A 20173-nucleotide genomic window follows, 5' to 3' on the forward strand; every position below is an offset into this window, starting at 1 on the left:
TGTACATGTGGAGGATTTGTTCTTTTATATTTCTTATCATAAACATCACAATACATAGATGATCAAATATCATTTGAAATTGAAAGAATGCCTGGGACATATGTTTTTCACTAACTAGTAGAATAAACGAAACTTCTCTGTTCTAGAGAGTATGTTTAGTATCGAGAATAATTATTGATTTTGTATTTGGTATTAAGAAACTACCTTTAAATCATAGAAAATACATTTTCTTAATCATTATTTTGTTGGCAAATTAGCAAGATTTAATAATTACTAAACGGTGACTATTTGCACTCTGAACCCGATGTATTTAAAGGGTATATTAGGTTTGCAAAAAGTAGGTAACAGACATTTTCGATCCCATTAACGTATATGTATTCTTAACGAGCATGTCGCGACAAATCGATCTAGACATGACTGTCCGCCTGCCAAGATGATTGTCTAGATTTCCAAAACGATTGTAAATACATTATCCAAACTTGGTATATGGACTCTCCGAATCCCTATGTAAACAATCCCTCATTCTATTGGCAGATAATTTGCTTCTTCTTTTTTATGTCTATTATGTATGTCAACACACTGTCCGGTTTGCTCGATTCCAATTCCAATTTATGCAGGCTCATAAAGCATTTCCCAATAATATTTAATGTTTTAAAAGCGAAGTCATTTCATAAGATGGAAAAAAATATATTAAATATTACTTGTTAAATTGTTTACACAGATTTGTTTAAAAAAGACGACAAGTACCTGCGAACAATAGGACACAGAAAAGATTTAAGAATAAGTGCCTACATTTTTGGCTTGAAAAAAAAAAAACACATGCTATCCAGACTCAATTATGAAGTGTCCAAATAAACGAGTTTTTTCTGTACACCCTCTTTTATCAGTGGGATTTCCAGTAAGTGATTTTAATTTGTGCTCTGCTTCAAATCTTTAACGAGTATTCATAAAGTAGAAAGATAAAGAAGAATACCGAAAGAAAACGCTAATAATAACATTAAATTCAGCAGTTTGTCAAATTCTATCAAAATGATTTTATTATTTATTGAAATATTATGTGCGGCAAGAATTCAATATATGTAAATGCATTCATTAACTGACAAAAAATTACTTAGACAATGGCTATATCATATGAAATACATATGAGTACTACAGGTGATCTGCGCTTGAAGGGCTATGCCCTAGTACTGCAGGGGATATTTAATATCTTGGTTTTATTCATTTCCGTTTAAAAAATCGCTGTTTACTTTTACGTTTTGTTTACATTTTTCTGTTCGTTGTTTCTTTTTGCTCAGTATTAGTGGGGCGGTCACTTAAATAATGAACGCCGCTACACAGGGTTACAGAAATGCATCCAAATTGTATTTACATACATACATATGTATGTATGTATATATGCACATAGATACATACATACATATCTATGCTGAATGCACTCCTACCCAAAACTACTTGTGAACTCTCTCTAAACAGCATACATAAATATGTACATACATACAGACATGCCGACAAATTCAAAAAAAAACACATACATACACACATATGTATTTATGCACGTCGATTTGTATATGTATGTGCATGTATGCAGGCATATACATGTGTATGTATGCCTGTATGTGTTTAGTTACAGAGCTACTGCATGCCGCATGGAAAGTTGATGTTTATAGCTGGCTGGCTGCGCTGTGCTGTGCTGCCTGTCTGCCTGGCTGGCCACTTATTTGAAGTTTGTTTTGTGCTGTGCCTTTATCTGTTATTTCTCTATTCACGGTTCGGTGTCTTTGGTGCGCTCCGCACTCTGCACTCCGCGCTCCGTTCAACGACTCTCTCGCTCTCCCATTACTTCTGAATCTTGTGACTGTCTGCCTGCCTTTCTGTTGTTGCCTGCTGTTGGCTTCTATCCACAATCGCGAGCAGTAGGTAAAATAGTTTTGAAGCGTGTTTCAAGCCGTCAACGTGAGTTCGGGAGAAGTTCGGCGCGACCAACGACCTAGACAAGGCGTTCTTCGCATTTTTCTAGATACTAAGTCATAAATTTGTTGTTTACCCTTCTGAAGTAAAATGATAATTTACATATTTGTAATGGGCAGTGCCGCAAACGATATTTCATAAATTGTGTCATATGTGTACCTGTAATTTTACCTGTATATAAATGTATTTCTATATACATATGTACATACATAGTATATACATATGTACATGTCGGACTAACTGATGCATCAAGCTATGCACAACTGAATGCACACGAATGCAATCCACTTTCAATGCATCCAATAGATACGTAAAGCCGTGATTCGAATGTGCAACAAAACAGGCCTTTGTACAGTTTATGATTAATAGTCTGGCCCGAAACTTTAATTACTTGAAAAGTTTGAAAAAATCTTGTTTCGAATTAGAGTTTGTTACCATAATTACAATGGAAGCAGTTTACATTTTTGTTGAATTTAAACAAAAGGACTAAATTGTTTAAGCAAGCAAACAAATGCACGATTTCAAAAGTTCGAAGTGCGTTTAATTAAAAAAAAATTCTCACACGCAACGAGAACTAAAATGAAATTTCCGGATTTTGTGCCGAATAATATGTTGGTAAGAAGCGCTCATTAAAACTTGTAATGATTTATTTTGTTTTCGTAAAGTTCAAAGTGTCTTAAAGTTCAAACTCTTATGCATAATAAAAATTACATTTTATAGACGTAGCTCATGGTGTTATTTTCAAGGTTGTTTGTTGAAAATTTCATTTTGAAATGATTAATCTACTCTTATACACATAGTATGTACATAAGTATGTCTGTATATAAACTGCAGCAACTGTTGCCCACACTTTAAATTTCTATAGAAGCAACGCATAATTTTGTTTGTAACTGCTAACGGAAGTCTTTTATACACTTCCCTCTCCAATAAAACGTACATACATTTATACATTCTCCTATATGTATGTATGTATGTATTGTTGAAGCTTTGTTGAGTTCGTCAACAAAATTATATTAATAAACATGTATTAAAATAAATTGAAAAAAGTGGGATATGAAAAGGAATGTCTCCCCGCATTTGTTTAGGAAAATCGTAATGTATTTACTCGTACATACATACATACTTGTATGTATATTTAAATCACATTCTAAACACCATTTATTTTCTTCAGGGTGATCGCACTACATGGGAATACCATACAGTTGCAGTGACGCGTGTGCCTGGTTATGGCTTCGGTATTGCCGTTTCCGGTGGGCGTGATAATCCCCACTTCGCCAATGGAGATCCCTCTATCGCTGTGAGCGATGTGCTTAAAGGCGGGCCAGCAGAGGATCGTTTGCAGTGAGTGTCAAGTTTTGAATTTATAATACAAATACTGAATACATATTTTGATGGTTATCAGTCTCATACGTCTCATACATAAAACATCTATGTAAATATTTACATGTAATAATGATCATAAACTTATAAAAATGGTTGATATTTGTGTCCTTTAAATAAGGCTTTTAAACGCAACATATGCACAGAATTTGCCTAAAAATGTATGTTATCTAACAAGTAGGCTTTGGAAAGTAATTCGCCTAGAAGCTTAGAATATAAAAGTTCGAGTTAAGAATAAAGAGGTACTACTAGTTTTCTTTGCAATACCATTACACTAATGACATACTTGTAGAATTCGAAAAATTTGCGTGCCCAACCGTAGTCTAAGGCTCTTTTTTATAGCGCTGTCGTCTAAGCTATCACACATTGTACATAGATATGTACATACATACATATGTACCCTTTGTACATTATCGTTGACAATCAAAATTCCAATGTCATCATCTCTTAACAAAAACGACAGAAATGGTGCCAGCAGACAGGCAGCTAGAGTTTACTTAACATCGGTATCAGGTGAAATACCTGAGCTGTTACAATTAGAGAGAAGAAACCATTTAATATGGATGGTGTGTAGGTGTGAAATGCGGGGACAAAAGAGAATTAGCTGTAAAAAGAAGACCGCTCAGACGCTAGCATTTCGGAAGAAACTTGCCATGGCTATTGGCTCCAATTTATTTCTAAGATCTGACCCAAAATTGTAATTTTGGGCAACCTAGTCTCGCTTTATCAACAGGCCCCAAAATCCAAAAGAATTGTAAACAAATGGGGTCTACATGGAAGGTAAAAATGTATGATAAGTTTCCTCCTATAGCTCCTTAGTTTAGACCCGCACTGAATAGGAAAGTAAAAAGCCTTAAAGAGCCAACTTTTTAGGAAAAGAGTAAAAACAAACAAAATGAAGGCAAGAAATTTAATAACAAAACAAAATTCATAATACTAATAACAATTGTAATTAGGTCTATTTATTTATTACAATTACAATGATGGATCTTTACTCACCACAACGATTTCATTTGATTTTCTATTTAGAGTTAACGATCGCATTATCTCCGTCAATGGGGTGTCTTTGGAAAACGTTGAATACGCCACCGCTGTGCAGGTGCTGCGCGATAGTGGGAATACTGTTACGCTCGTTGTGAAGCGTCGGGTGCCGGTTAATGCTTCTTCGAATGCGGTGCCACAACAACACCAGCACTCGAACAGCATGAGCTCTGTCGGGCTGGCAAACGGCAGTGGCAGCGGTGGACTGTCCAACCAGACATCGATTGCTGGTGCCGTACTGCCCGGCGTAAGTCAGCCTAATTCGCTGAACTCGTCCCTGGTACAGACTGCCAGCCAGTCCGGCCAGCCCATCAAGGTCACGCTCACGAAGGGCAACAAGAAAGACGACTACGGAGTGGTGCTGGGCTGCCGGCTTTTCGTCAAGGAAATATCAGCTAAGGCGCGGGAGCAGTTGAACGCCAATGGCTACTCCTTGCAGGAGGGAGATGTCATAACGCGTATACACAACACCAATTGTGGGGATACAATGAGCCTCAAAGAGGCCAAGAAGATCATTGATGGGTGCAAGGAGCGCCTCAATCTGGTCGTATTGCGCGATCTAACGAATCAGGCAATGGTTAGCCCACTTAACAATTCGGGCCAACACGCGAACATTTATGCGACGCATCAGCCGCAGGTCTCCAACTGCAGCAATAATCTGGACGACGCCTATTTGCCCGGTGGAGCGAGCTACTCATCACAGAATCTCTACGTGCAGCCCCCGACACGCACCTCAAACGCACCAATCAATGGACTCACCGACGAGAAGAGTAATCTGACCCCGCGTGGACGCTCCCGTGGTCCTCTGCTGGATGGCGTTTCACTGCAACAGCTGGACCAGCCAGTGACGCCAACAAATGGACGGGCACGTGTCAACGAACCACCGCGCCCGCCACCTCCACGCGGCAGCGGGGGCGGCGGCGTCAACGAAGACTTCTACAGCTCCAGACGGCAGCTATACGAAGAGGACAACTTGGTCCGTAACCGTCAGTCCGCCGAGCCGCGCTTCATTTCGTTCCAGAAAGAGGGCAGCGTTGGCATTCGTCTGACGGGTGGCAATGAAGCGGGAATCTTTGTTACCGCCGTGCAACCGGGCTCGCCGGCTTCACTGCAGGGTCTGACACCCGGTGACAAAATTCTCAAAGTCAACGACATGGATATGCACGGAGTAACCCGCGAGGAGGCCGTACTCTTTCTACTAAGTCTGCAGGATCGGATCGACCTCATCGTCCAGTACTGCAAGGAGGAGTATGAGGAGGTGGTTACCAACCAACGCGGCGACTCATTCCACATCAAGACACACTTCCACTGCGATAATCCTTCCAAAGGCGAGATGGCTTTCAAAGCCGGCGACGTGTTTCGGGTCATCGACACACTCCATAATGGTGTTGTGGGCTCCTGGCAGGTCTTAAAGATTGGACGTGGTCATCAGGAAATGCAACGCGGCGTCATACCAAACAAGTCACGGGCTGAGGAGCTCGCCACAGCGCAGTTTAATGCCACTAAGAAAGAAATGAATGCAAACGAATCGCGAGGAAACTTCTTTAGACGTCGACGGTAAGTTCATCTAGAGTTTTCGAATGTTTACCTTGAAATAAAAGAAACTTTCCCCCAAAAAAAAAAAATTAGGGAATTCTTTCGATTCCACACATGAAAAGTCAAAATTTGAAAACCTAATAATTAGATCTTTTTCAATCCGAATAAAAATGAATCTTAAACCCCCTAGTAACATCATAAAATATGTAATAACATTAATCTCTGCACCCTCTTAACAGGTCCACACATCGCCGCTCGAAGAGCCTCTCTCGGGAGAATTGGGACGATGTCGTCTTTTCCGACAGCATTTCCAAGTTCCCCGCCTACGAACGTGTAGTGCTACGTCATCCAGGCTTCGTGCGACCCGTTGTGCTCTTCGGACCGGTGTCTGATCTGGCGCGCGAAAAACTCGCCAAAGACTTTTCCGATAAATTCTCGACACCGTTACAGGACGACGACAAATCGAATGGAAAGTGCCGCATCGTGCGACTCTCCAATATCCGTGACATTATGGATCGCGGAAAGCACGCCTTGCTGGACATAACACCCAATGCCGTAGACAGACTTAACTATGCACAATTTTATCCCGTCGTGATCTTCCTTAAAACCGATAGCAAGCACGTAATCAAGCAGCTACGCCACGGACTACCCAAAGCAGCCCATAAGAGCTCCAAGAAATTGCTGGAGCAGTGCACGAAACTGGAGAGACTCTGGTCCCACATATTCAGCACACAGATCGTTTTGGGTAACGATGATTCGTGGTATCGTAAGTTGCGGGATGCAATCGATCTGCAGCAAAGCGGCGCTGTCTGGATGTCCGAGTCTAAGGTAAATTCATCGTTTGTCCTCATTTTTGTAACTCTACATACACATATAGTGTAGTCTAATGTAGTCTATTGTCTAAGGTATAGGTACTTCTGCATTTTTGTTGTGATCTTGATGATGGTCTTGATGTCGTGTCTTGAATAACATTTACATAATTGCTTCATAATTTTCGGTGAAGGCACTTCCATTCTAGAGAATTTTATTGCATTAATATCAGTATTTCATAAAAGTGTTTACTCTATATCATCTCTTATATCAGGGACATTTATGATGCAGCTAAGAAACTCTATAGTTTGTAGATCATGGGCTCTGGTCTTTTTCCAGAGCTTCCTTCAAGATGTGCTCGTTTATTAAAAACGAGATCCCAATACCAGGGAGACAAATTTAGGATTAGAGAGGAAACTATATGGAACTTCTCCAATGTTAGGAGTGCAATTAATCTTTCATGGTGGAGTTGGCCTTAATCTCTAGAAACTCTTTCTTAACATCTTTTGTTTGTATTATTATGGTAAGAGATCGACTTTATTGGTAATTCTGATGTAAAGGATGTGTAGTTGAAAAAACCCAACAAGCCCTCTCCCAAATGTTCTTAAGACCCACCATAACAAATCTTTCGAAATGGAAATTAATGATCTGTAATATCTATAATTTAATCTGCAATTTTTTCAACTGCTTTTAGTAAACATTCTAATTATTGTTACTTTCCTTTTCTCGTCCCATAAATACACTTGAACTTTGGTTGCCTCTAACAGTTCCCCGATTCCCCAACTGATTTGACATTCCCACCTTACATCGCACCGCCATGTAAATTCAAATGCTGTCGCTCCACACTCTCCGTGCCGCGCTCCAGTGCTGACCTAGGCAGCTCCTTTTTGGTCGAGAAAGCGCAGGATTGGTCGCAAGCACCGCCCCCGCGTCCACCCACAGCTGTATGCTATGAGTCCCATTCGTTTAGGGCCGACAATCATGTCAATAGAAAGCAACGCCTTAAGTCATATACCATGGTGCCCATAATAAAGCAAGCATGCTCAATGCCAAGCGGCCTAGCCCCAGCCAACCAGGGAACATCACATAATGCTAGTGTGGTGGGCCAGATTCCAGCGGCTGATATAGACGCTGGATCGCAATATCACAGTTCACAGCCCAATCTCTTGAGTAATAGTTTGAATACACACCACCCTGAATATCGTTCGATTTCAAATTTTGGGGACAGCTCGGCACTTGTTGCCTCCACCCAATCCAATACCACCCTAGCCAGCAATGGTCGACCCGCCAATCCCCATTGTGGGAAACGTGGGGTGTCGATTGAGCGACGAACAACGCCCTATTATTATAATGAGCTTCTGAAGAAAAATGTGTTCGATTCGAGTCTAAATCTGCTGCAGGAGAAGAACACAAACATAAAGCAAGATACGCCAGGTAAACGGTCCGAAACTCACATCCAGAATGGCAGGTCACCCTATGGGGGTGGGGGCTATGCTTCCTCCAACGAACTACTCAGCAGCACAGGCACTCTAATAGACGAGAATGGCTTTGATCCCAGCTCTGCTGCTAGGAATTTGGCCTTCAGCACGATTACCAAAGACATCGCTAGTCTGAATAATGCTGCCGATAACGAACACAATAATATCTGCTCCGATCCGAATAACAATGTTGGGCGGACTAACCAGTGCGCTGCATGACAATCGGTGAGAGGTGGTTGAGGTTAGTTGATAGGCCTATCTGTCTTTGTCCGCCTTGGCGACTGAGATGGCGGCTAGCTCCAGGTGGGTGTGGGTGTGGCCCTGGGTGTGTGTTCGTAATGCACCTTAAATGTACAAATTTCACGGGGCTTGTTCAACATTGAAGTTGCGGCACGGAACCTTCTAGCTGACCTTTGCATTTTGTATGTATTTATTTTTTTTTTTTTTTGAACTAACCACATTATAGTAAGCGCTGTATTATATGTATGTTTTATGTCGTACATCTACTAATACCCACATATATCCGCACCTCTAGTTTAGTCAGTTGATCATCAGCCTTTACTGTGTTATTATAAATGCATAAAAGCTTTAAAGAATACGAGCTTTATAAGTCTAGCTCTATGGACATCTCTAAAAACATCTGTCATTCGTTGAAGCTGCGGAAGCTAATGGTTCATAAATTTCTATTATTAAGCTGTCATCAAGCACGACGAGTGGCAGTTACTAACAATAAACTATAACAGCATCATAAATATCATTAAGCACACACACACACACACACATATATATACTCCTAATCCGTTGAAAGCATGAACAGAAATTTGTTGCTCCTACGCATAATTCCAGTTCAGTGCTTGCGCTACCAATAAATTTTTATAAAGTTGCTAACTAAATGTTTTTCGTTTCCATTTGTTTCTTTTTTTTACATATCAATCAATCAATCAAATCCGCAACAAACATCATCATGCCCATTTCCCGCTTAATAATCCTATTAAAATGTTTATATATTAATCAAATTCCAAACACCATCAAAAATATCAACAAATAATTCGTAAATTGTCCTCGTCCCAAAAAAAAAAAACAACACACAAATAAATAAAAAAAAAAAAAAAAACAATATCTTGTGCTCGTCCGCAAATTTCTAATTATACAAATGCTTGGCAATCGAACAACTATAAACCCAACGTACCAAATCAAATCGGCTCAATCATTCTACATTTATAAACATTGTTCCTTTATTAAAATAACTGACAACCCAACCCAAAACACTTTTGTGGCTATACAAACGAAACAAAAAACCAAATCCTCTCGCGCTAAATTAAAAACTACGTATGCTAAACAAAATATTAACCGGCCATACCACGCGAACCTCTTAATCACTAACAACCCCAGCCCGTTGAGTCCCTATCCGACGATTTCCTATTCCCCATGACCACATCCCGTTTGTCGTATGCATCAAGTCCTGAGTCTGACTTGGAACTAAGTCCCGGGCCATCCGCATCATTGTCGCTTGGAAACTTACCGCAATTGGTTAAAGCGAGCTCAGATCCATCAATTGCAACTAATCAGGATAACTTGGATAGGGATAGAGACATAATTGGTGAAGGACTACCACCTCCATATACGGTAAGAGGCTAAAACAATATGCATATCAATCAATTATCTTAATCATCACGTGCATCATTATAATAAAAAGGTTCAAGCTCCAGCAAACCCAACATTTAAACTCTCTAACTCTTCCGTTTATCATATTGCTTATCCGTCATTCCTTTGGGAACTCAATTCACCAAACAGGTACCCTATGACCATGGAGTGCAGCCGCCCTTGAATCGCCGACAGGCCATGGAGTCCAGCAAGTATAATCTGTACGGTAGCACTATAGCCACCCAGCAGCAGCACCAGCCATCAAGTGATCCCTCTTCCATCGCGCCACGCCCTCAACTATTGTATGGCACGAACGCCCCCGATCTGCCACCACGCATTGATCGGCAGTCTAAGCCCGGCGATATGCCTGCCAACCTGACAGGCTCATCGCGCCACAGCAGCTCGGGCGGAACTCTGGGTCGTAGCGCCCAGGAGCGTCTCTTCGGCAAGGCTGTTATACAGGACGACGTGCAGGCCGAGTACATGTCCCGCAATGCCCTGGCCGGGGGCGACAGCGTCGAACGCCAGCAACAGCAGCAGCAGCAGCAACAACAGCACGCCTCGCTGGAGCGGCAGGCGCGCTTGAATGCAGCCATGGGTAGTCCCGCACAGCACAAAGCAACCAGCGGAACTTCCACCTACGACAGTGTTTCCAGCTACGATTCGTATAATACGGCCCAACTGACGATGCAAAACCTAGGTCGACTGGGTCCTAATGCGCCCGATGATCTCAAATCAGTGCCAAGTGCAAGGTAAACCCTACAACTATTAGAATAATTGACATATGTGTTATAAGGCCATCAAAGGGTGAAAGTGTAACGAAGTCTAAGAAAATTTAGGTAGAAGGACCCATGTTAGAGACGACTTCAAATGTTCGTCTGTATGAACGCCGAAAACTTTTAAGTCATAACAGCTAGGGAGACAAGAGTTGCTAGCTAGACTGCTCTTATCCTTATGCAGACGAAGTTTATTCTGAACCACAATACCTTCATTATTTTATATAGCTGCCATATAACCGATCGTTTACTCAAAAAACTTCTTATAAGAAAGTTATCTAAAGGGCAATTTGATATTTTAAAGATTTTTATAATGTCTGCCATAGGAAATATAGTACATATAGCTTAGCTGTAGGATTTAGACGAAGAAAGGCGCGCAGGTTCAGAGTCTGGTTCGCAGGGCTTTAACGTTCTTTCCTTCCATTTCCTTTTGTAGTGCTCGACCATTGCCGCCTGTGGGTCAGTTACACGATTATAGCCGCGTCCCGCACGACCATCGCAGTTTCCCGGCGGCCAACGACTTGAATCGCCAAAGCAGCCCAGCCAGACCGCATTATCACGAAATGAACTCGTCGCGTAACATAGGTGAGTGTTTTCTTCTACCACTGCTTCCTTCATTGGGCGACCCTTTTACGCTTTATGCAATTCAAATTCCATTGCAGATCCACACAACGGCACGCCCCAGCGTCCCTCCCATCTGGGCCTCGAAAGTAGTCCCCGCAAAGCAGTGGTTGAAACGAAAACGGATTACGGCAAATACAGGTAATTGCACTAGAAGAATTGCCATTTAATGTACATACATAGGTCTCTGGCGCAAGCCCCGCCCACTTAAAACTTCTGATCTCTTTTTCTTTTACACTTTCCCCCTCCAAAAAAAAAATATACGTGTTTATTTAAAAACAAATTATTTTTGAATTCACGGCTCATAAGACGCTACCATTTGCATGTCCCGCCGTCTATCCACCACAACCACCAGAACCACCAGCACCACCACATGCACCACACACGTCGCTCTCCCTGTACTCTACAGTGTCTGCCACGTTCAACCTTCACACCTGTGCTGAGCAGCCTGACGCGCTTCAGTCGCAAGGGCCTAGCTGCCGAGGATAGCCTGAGTTTTCAGCCCGTTATCCCTTCTGGCCAGCATGCGCTCGTACCGTCCTTTTCCGTGATGCGTATGGTCGTCTCCGCATATGACACGCTTGTTTAAAACGAATCACTCAGCCACTCGTCAAATCTCTAATCGAACGAAACTACTGTCCCCATCCCTAACTTCGAAGCAAATATTTGAGATACCTTCTATACGTAACAAATAGAACCCCCGTCCCATGTACGCCGACAATATTTGCTTCCAAGTTGTACAAGCTTTCATTTCGAAATATTGTCTATTGTCTGATCGATGACCAATAAAACCACAACAGACTTGTCTCAATGTTTATTATTTCCACTGTCTCTCGCTGTCTCCGTATCTCCATCTGTATCTAGATCTGTATCCGTATCTGTATCTATGTATGTACTTTTTAGCAGCTCATGATTTTGTATAATTTATTCCTTCTCGTTGTCATTTGTATTCGTATTCGTCTTGTCCCCAACTATGAAACGTAATGTTGTCACCAACGCACCCATCCAACGCATCCACCTCCACATCACACAGTCGCAACAGTTCTGTTCCACAAGCCGATTACAGCAAGCTGCCACAGAACGCGCTCGCGAACAACAGCCAACTGAACGAGACGAGTGCCACGCCCAGCAGCAATGGCAGCGGTCCCTTCAAGCCGGTGCCGCCGCCCAAGCCGAAGAACTACCGGCCCCCGGTGCAGAGTGCCAGCAGCGGCAGTGGCGGAGGTACTCCCTGGGAGAATGGGGTAAGTGCTCCCTAATCTCTACACTTGTAGCCATGATCATTAAATCGTTGGCTTGCATTACAGGATTCCGGTTCACCACGTTCACCGAACGGCTTCTTTTATCCACCCACACCATCCCATCATCATTACACACAGCAGACGCCGAGCTCTCCCCAGCAGGGCCAGGCAGCCAATGGGCATAGCACCTATGGCGGCGGAAATGGAAACTATGGCCAAGCGCCACTATCGCAGCAGCAGTATACGGCTGCCAATGGCTACAATGGCAGCAGCAACAGTCATCATTATAATGGCGGTAGCGGCACAGGTCCATATATAGCACCACACCGAGGCATTCCACCCCCGATTGGTAAGTACCAGACGTCTACTTCACACTACAAGTATTCCCAAATGCACGGGTATTTCAGTGAAAGTTTAATTCATCCAGTTCTCAAAGAGTAGAAGCACTAACTTAAACTTAAACCCCATTAAGGTGCAATAGGGAATCACTTTTGGGATCATTCGTGCCAACTAAGAAGTATGTGATTGCAGAACTGAAGGATCGGTGAACTATTGAAAACTTTCGAGCTCTAGATGATGGTCATTGGTAGAATTGAGTCGATTCAGTTCCAATTGGTTCCAATGACCGGTTCATTCAATTGAGCTACTAAAAAAGGGGAAAAAGGGTAAAAAAAAGGGAAGGAAGCATATCCGAAGATAAGTTGGTTACAAAGTAGGATCCGTTGGTTCCCCCTTTTTCAGACAAAGTAAGAGTAAAAGTATAGTTACACATCCCTTTCAATGTTGTTTATTGTAATTGAAAGGCTTTGGATGAACGATTAGTTCGCTTCTCGCAAGAAAGCAACTATCGAAGAAGAAATCTTAAAGCTAAACCTTAGATAATGAATCGGTTCAGTGGAATGTTTTTCAACCTAGTTTATCACTTTTGATTTCTAGTGGGAACTGTCCTGAATGTTTTCCAAATTGAGTCGATTCTGTTCCAATTGGTTCCAATGACCGGTTCATTCAATTGAGCTACTAAAAAAGGGGAAAAAGGGTAAATTATGTTCGTGCTAAGTATGTAACAGGCGGAAGGAAGCATATCCGAAGATAAGTTGGTTACAAAGTAGGATCCGTTGGTTCTCCCTTTTTCAGACAAAGTAAGAGTAAAAGTATACTTACACATCCCTTTCAATGTTGTTTATTGTAATTGAAAGGCTTTGGATGAACGATTAGTTCGCTTCTCGCAACAAAGCAACTATCGTACTACTTATATCCGCAGAAAGAAGAAGAAATGTTAAAGCTAAACCTTAGATAATGCTCTTTCTTCTGACAATTGAATCGGTTCAGTCAAAAGTTTTCCAACCTAGTTTATCAATTTGGATTTCCAATACATAAGTGGGAACAGTCCTGAAACCCACTTCGAAGGCACTTCTATTGGACTTTAAGAACCGATGTACGACCAAATTATTTGATTTTTTATTTACAGGTAACTTACCACCCCAAACACCCGAACGTAATGCCCTCGATCTGGCCGGCAGTCGAGAGCAGCGGGGCTCGGCATTCGAATTGTATCGTAAACCCCAAGCCGGAGCAGCTGCGGGGCACCATCACAATATGAGGTAGGTGCCATTTGCTTATATATATATATAGTTATATAGTATAGTATATAGTTATGATTCATCCGCCCTGTAAGACAAACGAGCTACACAGTTAGTCGGCGATCTATCTCTTGAGATATCATCTTCTATTCGAGAGAAGCAAGAGATGATCTCTACACACCTTGTACTATATTTTCAAACAGTCCACAACTCCTTCCTTGTGTTAACGAAAAATGTTTTTATTTTTGTTTAGTTAATCAGTGAATAATTCATTCAATTCTCATAATGCCAATAATCATTCTCATGCGGTTGCTGGTCATTTTGATCGATTATTAGAAATCAAAACGAACAAAAAACGATAATAATAATCAAGAAATCAAGAAATCAATAAAATCGACGAAAACTTCACAAGACGCACACCAAACGCATACATATATGTTTAATTTGCTGCATTAAATTATTATTTAATGGTTTCCATTTGGCTTAAAGTACGCGCTTATTCTCAATAACCATATTTTTATTAACCACATTGTTTAACAAGCTCAGAAATTGTAAAATGTTGAGATTTGAAAAGTCACTTGCCTAAACAAAACAAAAAAATAGTAAAAGAATAATGAACTCAAAACGAAAATAAAACATTTTTCGGGCTAACGTTTTTACGATTTTTCCACCTGAGATGCAGGAACTCTCTTTCCAATTTCTCTCTTCAATTTCTTTACATTTAAACATCTTCATATAATGCTTTTAGGAACGTTCTATTTTATTTACGAGTACTTGTCGTTACCAGTTTTTGTGGCTGGACTTTCGGTTTTGGGCTAATGAGGAATTCTCTTAACGTTAATTGAACTAACACATTAAGAAAAAATAAAAACAAACTAATAGACCTCTTTCATAAATGTTGCTAAAGTTGGAAACCTGGTTAATGGTAATTTGGTTAATTTGCAAAAATTTAAGCAGTTCTTTAAAACAAAGCTTAACATCTTCACATTACATATATATGCGCTTGTGTGTTTCTGAGAAAGTTTTGTAGATCCTCTTATTTTAAGCGATGCGAGACTATTTCTATTTCTCGGATAGATCCACATATAGTCCTTACATGCCGCATTACTTACGAGTGTGCGAGTATTTGAGAAAATATCCAATTATGCTTTATTGATGGAGGAGTTTCCATAATTTTGGTTTTTCCCAAAACCAACCACAAGAGCACTGTTCGTTATCTCTAGGAAAAAATGTCGTATCACCATTTAAAATCTTAGTTACCCAACTTTAAAATTTAGCGATGTGGAGCCAGAACATTACAAGGAATACTTTGCCAAGCCGCCGCCTCCTCCAATGGGTTACAATATGCAGCGTTCCCACTCGGCGCCGCGTTACCCCAACGAACGACCCCAGCACCAACACCAACAACAACAACAACACCAATCCCCACACCATCCCCATCCCCATCCCCATGATCCGAACTACTACAGCCACTATGCTGTGCCACAGCAGTATTACGACGATCATGGCTTGGAGATGGCGCCACCACTGCCTCCGCATAAGAAGAAGAAATCGATGCTCAAGAGCCCCCTGACTGCGCTGAAGAATGCGTTGATTAAGTCCACCCGGCCACTGCGCCGAATGAACAGTATGGTCGAGCCGGAGAGGAAGTCGAAGGGGCTGCGGCGTCAGCAGTCGATGCTCGAACGCAGTCTGCCTCGTCCCTACTATCCCGACGAATATCCCACGTATCCGGCCCGGTACCCCGAACGTCCAGGATACGCCCCTGGTGGCGAGAATTACTATCCGGGAGGACAGCCAACGCCGTACATGCACCATTATGGCGCGCAAAACATGAACAGCACGTATCAGAATCTAGAGAGCGAGGACATCTATGGCAACATAGACAGCAGGACAACAGGACGCATGCCAAATGCCGCACATAATGGTTATAGTAGCTACGAGCAATACGATCTTTATGCGAATCGGGCATGCATCGATCTTGAGCGGCGCCAGGCAGAGGCGTCAGCAGCAGCGGCGGCTGCCTCCCGAAATGGACGTGGCATTGTGCGTCGTCACAGCACCACAACGGCGGATCGCGGTGGTGGCTCCTATCGACGACCCATGCCCACAGCAAGTCCCGGTTACGATAACGATGTAAAGCACATTTATCAGGGCGGCCAGGAGAATGGTGCTTTGCTGGAGCAGCGACGTGCTCCGAACTCGGAGGTAATGGCACGGCGGCGCTTCTATCCTGGCGCTGCCAATGAGCAGTGCGAGGAGCCGCTTTACCAGTCCCGGCGGGAAATGCAGCGTGAGATGCAACGAAATCATCTCTACCAGTCCAAACGCGAAATGCAAGAGCGAATTTCTCAGGGCAAGCGCGATATGGAACGCGAATTTAGTCCACAGAGCAGCAGTCAGTCGGAGTACGATGATCGATCGGAGCGTTCGGAATCGAACTACCTGCCTAAGCGAGACATAAAGGAGGGCGCACTGAAAACACGCACCCAGCTCAGAGAGCAGATTTATCAGACGCGGCGAGAGGCTTTGGAGAGCATGGCCGAGCCGATCTATGTGTCGAAGCGGGATGTGGGGCGACCGGCACCGATCTACGAGACGCGAGAAGAGAGCATTCTGCAGTCGCGCGAGAATGAGACCGACGAAAAGAAGGAGGGCAAAACTGAGGTGCAGGTAGAGATCAACGCTCAGCAAGTTTCCGAGGAGGACGAGACAACACTAAGTCGCTCCGATTTGCAAAAGTCATCGGATACTGTAATTGAAAACACAGCGGTGTCTCCAAACCCAATGCAACAGGGACGGGCACCGCTCGTGGAGAGCGAAGTGGATGACGATGAAGAGTTAGACGAAGCCAAGCTTGACGAGTCCACGGAGAATGCTACGGCCATTGAGACTAACAAGCACAACGAGGGTATGTTGATGAGCGACACACAAACTAACTCGGACGTGCTTGAAGAGCAGCCTGTGATCAATGAACTAACCGAACAACCAGACCCAGTACCGGCCCCAGTCCTCCCACGTGCTTCACGTGCACCCTTCCATATTTCGAATATATTGAAGCGGACAGCGCCGCCGCCGACATCGGCCATTGGCGATAGTTCCACCTCGATTGAGACCCAGTACACATCGCAAGCGAGCCTTCGCGTAGGTCCTCCGAATGCGACTAGCACACCGTTTAGCAGCAACATGTCCTTGCCGATGGCCGGTCCAGTGCGCACGCCAGGATCCGCACCGCCCGACTCTGCAGCCAATGGGCCCTTCCCAGGTGTGCCGCGCGAGCCGAGCACCACACGCGGCATCTTCGACTCCAAGGGTGGCACGCTCGCCGACAAGGTATGGCCACAAGTGTGGCTGGAGATACCGCCGGGCGCCATTCCCCCTGGAGTGCGCCAGGAGATCTATTTTACGGTTAGCGATCCGCGCCTGGGGCAAGCAGAGGGCGGCCCTCCATTGGATATGGAAAATGGTTGGTTTCACTTCCGTTCTACTACCCTTACCAACTCTTAAAACCAACTACTAAAGCCGAGGCACACATTTGCTACTCCTATTTGATTATATTTCGAATGCAAATTATCGTCAGCATTTTATGTTCTGTCCCTATAAACATACTTGTGTACTATTCTCTCTATCTATCTATCTATCTCTATATATATGTATGTACATATGTATATAACTTGTTTTGGAACCGATTTGTGTTTGTAGAGTATTTAAGTGTGGTGTTGTTTTTTGTTTTTGTCTGCATGGTTTAATTTGTAATTAGATTAGGTCTAACATCTGTCTACATACTACATCTCTGGCATGCTTTATATCTCATTATCTATCACTAATCCCGCTGTCTATCGACTCTTTGTAAATATATTTATCGTTGGGGAATGTAAAATAAGCTCGACTACTACTGTTTGACCAAACTGTTAAATCTGCGCCGTATAGATGGCCTTTATCTATCGAATATACGAACAATATTATTTAAAAGTTTCTTAATTTGAAGCAAATAATAGAAAACTAACCTAAAAATGAAATCCGAAACTTCTGAAACCTCAATACTACAATACAGTTTCAAGAAGCTATGAAGAAGAGCTCCTTCTTCTCTCTTCTTCTGCACTATTTAGCTACTTTTCCAGTCTAGTGTTAAGCACAGCAGTCAAAATCACGTCAATATCTTTTTTATATGCTTTAAACCTTATCGGAACATATATCTTATCGCTATGCAATCAACATGAAAAGTAAAGCTTAATTATTTATAGCACTACATTTTTATGGAACTTTTCAATACTCGAGTTTTTCATTTCATAGAAGCTCAATAAATCGACGTTTTCTATTTAATTTAAGGCAATATTTCGAAGTCAATTCCTTTAAAATCCTTCACTATAATTATATAGTAGTTAGTAGTAACAAATCATGGATTTACTTTTGCATATATAGTAAGAATGTTAGAGAGTATGGGTGTCCTGTATATCCAGCAAAGCCTTAATTTATGGCTCACTTCTCTTACACAGAGACTCAGATATTTTTCTTCCACTTTTGAGTGCTAATAATTCGCAACTGTACTTAGTTCTGGAAATATTATTTTAAAAAACAGTCAATATTTTTAGCGATTTATGGCCCAAGACTTGTTGAGATCAAGTCTAACTTGACAAATAATGAGGCATAATTTACTTCTTGAAACATATCTGGATAGAAAAATGATACCATATTTTGTAAAAATATGTTATAGTCAAATTCAACCGTAGGATGCAATGGTATTTAAAAGATACAAATGTATCTTTTGCTAAGGCAATCACTTCTTTTGCTGAAATTGCTTTTACTTCTTAAATATTAATGATTCCTGATATAATTCTAATAATGGAGAACACCTATTCAAGAATTCAAATCTATTATACTTTATTATTATATTATACTTTAATATTATTATAAATCGTTATAACGATCTTGTGCCATTAAAAGTGGTCACATTTCCTAAACGCTAATAAATTAATATTCCATAAATTTATAGGCTATGTAAATTCTGTTATAATTTTAATAAAATATTATAATAGGTTGAAATTTCAAAAAGATGAAAATAAGTTGCGAATTCTACGGACAAAATATCATTTAGGACATACATTTTTTAAAATTAGCGTTTATTTAGTTGAAATATCATTGTTTCAGAAAATAACATATTTTCTAGCTTTTCAGAATCTAAAAATCAATTCAAATCAATTTTTAAAGTTTTTATATACATAGCTTGTTTTCTGTTCGAAGCACACGATGATACTAGCTCTGTTGCAAATAAATGTCAGATTTTGTTGCTTTTATGTTGTCTCGATCTAAATACGAATATTACTAATACTATCTACACCGATCCACTACAAAAATTTCTTGTTACTCTTCACAACTCAACACATAATACTATTTTGTTAACCCATCGAATCAAATGCAAATTGTATTAACATATATATTTTCTTGCTGTTTTTTTTATTAACTAATTTAGGTGAGACAATGCTGTCACCCCTCGTTATGTGCGGTCCTCAGGGCCTAGAGTTTTTGGTGCCTGTAACCCTCAATATACCGCATTGTGCAGGACGGACCGCTTCCCTGGGTCTGGCCCTAAAGGCGACCGACAGCGAGAAGAATCTGCACACTCAGTGGGACAACATCGATCTGCCGAGCAATGCCGCAGCACACACGGTGTCCGTGAAGGTGGATCACTTCTAGAGATACACGCATATATGTAGTTTCATTTATTCACACACACATAGTAATTTATAAAGGGCGATCGCCGATTGCTGATCGATATAAACAGAATTGTATATAATTTCATATGTATTTGTTAGCAAAAACTTCAGAGCTACTACCAACGGAAAAGATTTAAGAAGCCAAAATTCAGCTTTTTAATAAATTGTTTATATTTGTTTAATAGGAAGGGACTTGAAGCGATTAAATTGTACTGAACGAATACCGACCAGGGGGTGCAAACCTGTGGTGTTTAGCTTTTATGGCCTTAAAGATCTCGACGTTGATATAAATTCAAAGATTACATCGACAGCATCGACTCATACGTATAATAATCGTGCTGATCATTAAACTATAATTCTTTTCTATCTTTGTTTCGACGGGCC

The 20173-nt window shown here is 41.6% G+C and overlaps 1 protein-coding gene across 11 annotated transcripts in view; it reads left to right on the forward strand.

The window, feature by feature from the left end:
* Positions 1 to 19977, forward strand: part of LOC115623597 (tight junction protein ZO-2) — a 39491-nt gene extending 19514 nt beyond the window's left edge. For 4 of the 11 annotated variants that reach the window (XM_030517999.1, XM_030518000.1, XM_030518002.1 and 1 more), the window contains 12 exons: positions 3140 to 3309; positions 4378 to 5946; positions 6165 to 6753; positions 9606 to 9839; positions 10008 to 10609; positions 11070 to 11218; positions 11296 to 11395; positions 12288 to 12498; positions 12562 to 12844; positions 13964 to 14096; positions 15353 to 17541; positions 19546 to 19977. In XM_030517999.1, coding sequence (XP_030373859.1) covers positions 3140 to 3309; positions 4378 to 5946; positions 6165 to 6753; positions 9606 to 9839; positions 10008 to 10609; positions 11070 to 11218; positions 11296 to 11395; positions 12288 to 12498; positions 12562 to 12844; positions 13964 to 14096; positions 15353 to 17541; positions 19546 to 19769 — 6453 coding nt within the window. In that variant the 3' untranslated portion in view covers positions 19770 to 19977. Of the gene's footprint in view, positions 1 to 2472; positions 2584 to 3139; positions 3310 to 4377; positions 5947 to 6164; positions 6754 to 7502; positions 9840 to 10007; positions 10610 to 11069; positions 11219 to 11295; positions 11396 to 11563; positions 12061 to 12287; positions 12499 to 12561; positions 12845 to 13963; positions 14097 to 15352; positions 17542 to 19545 lie in introns of those variants that run through there. The other 7 variants (XM_030518008.1, XM_030518009.1, XM_030518010.1 and 4 more) reach the window with 5 other exon arrangements.
* Positions 19978 to 20173: the final 196 nt, after the last annotated feature.

The sequence above is a fragment of the Scaptodrosophila lebanonensis genome, unplaced genomic scaffold (assembly GCF_003285725.1).
Source record: "Scaptodrosophila lebanonensis strain 11010-0011.00,11010-0021.00 unplaced genomic scaffold, SlebRS2 tig00000053-arrow-pilon, whole genome shotgun sequence".
Classification (NCBI taxonomy): domain Eukaryota; kingdom Metazoa; phylum Arthropoda; class Insecta; order Diptera; family Drosophilidae; genus Scaptodrosophila; species Scaptodrosophila lebanonensis.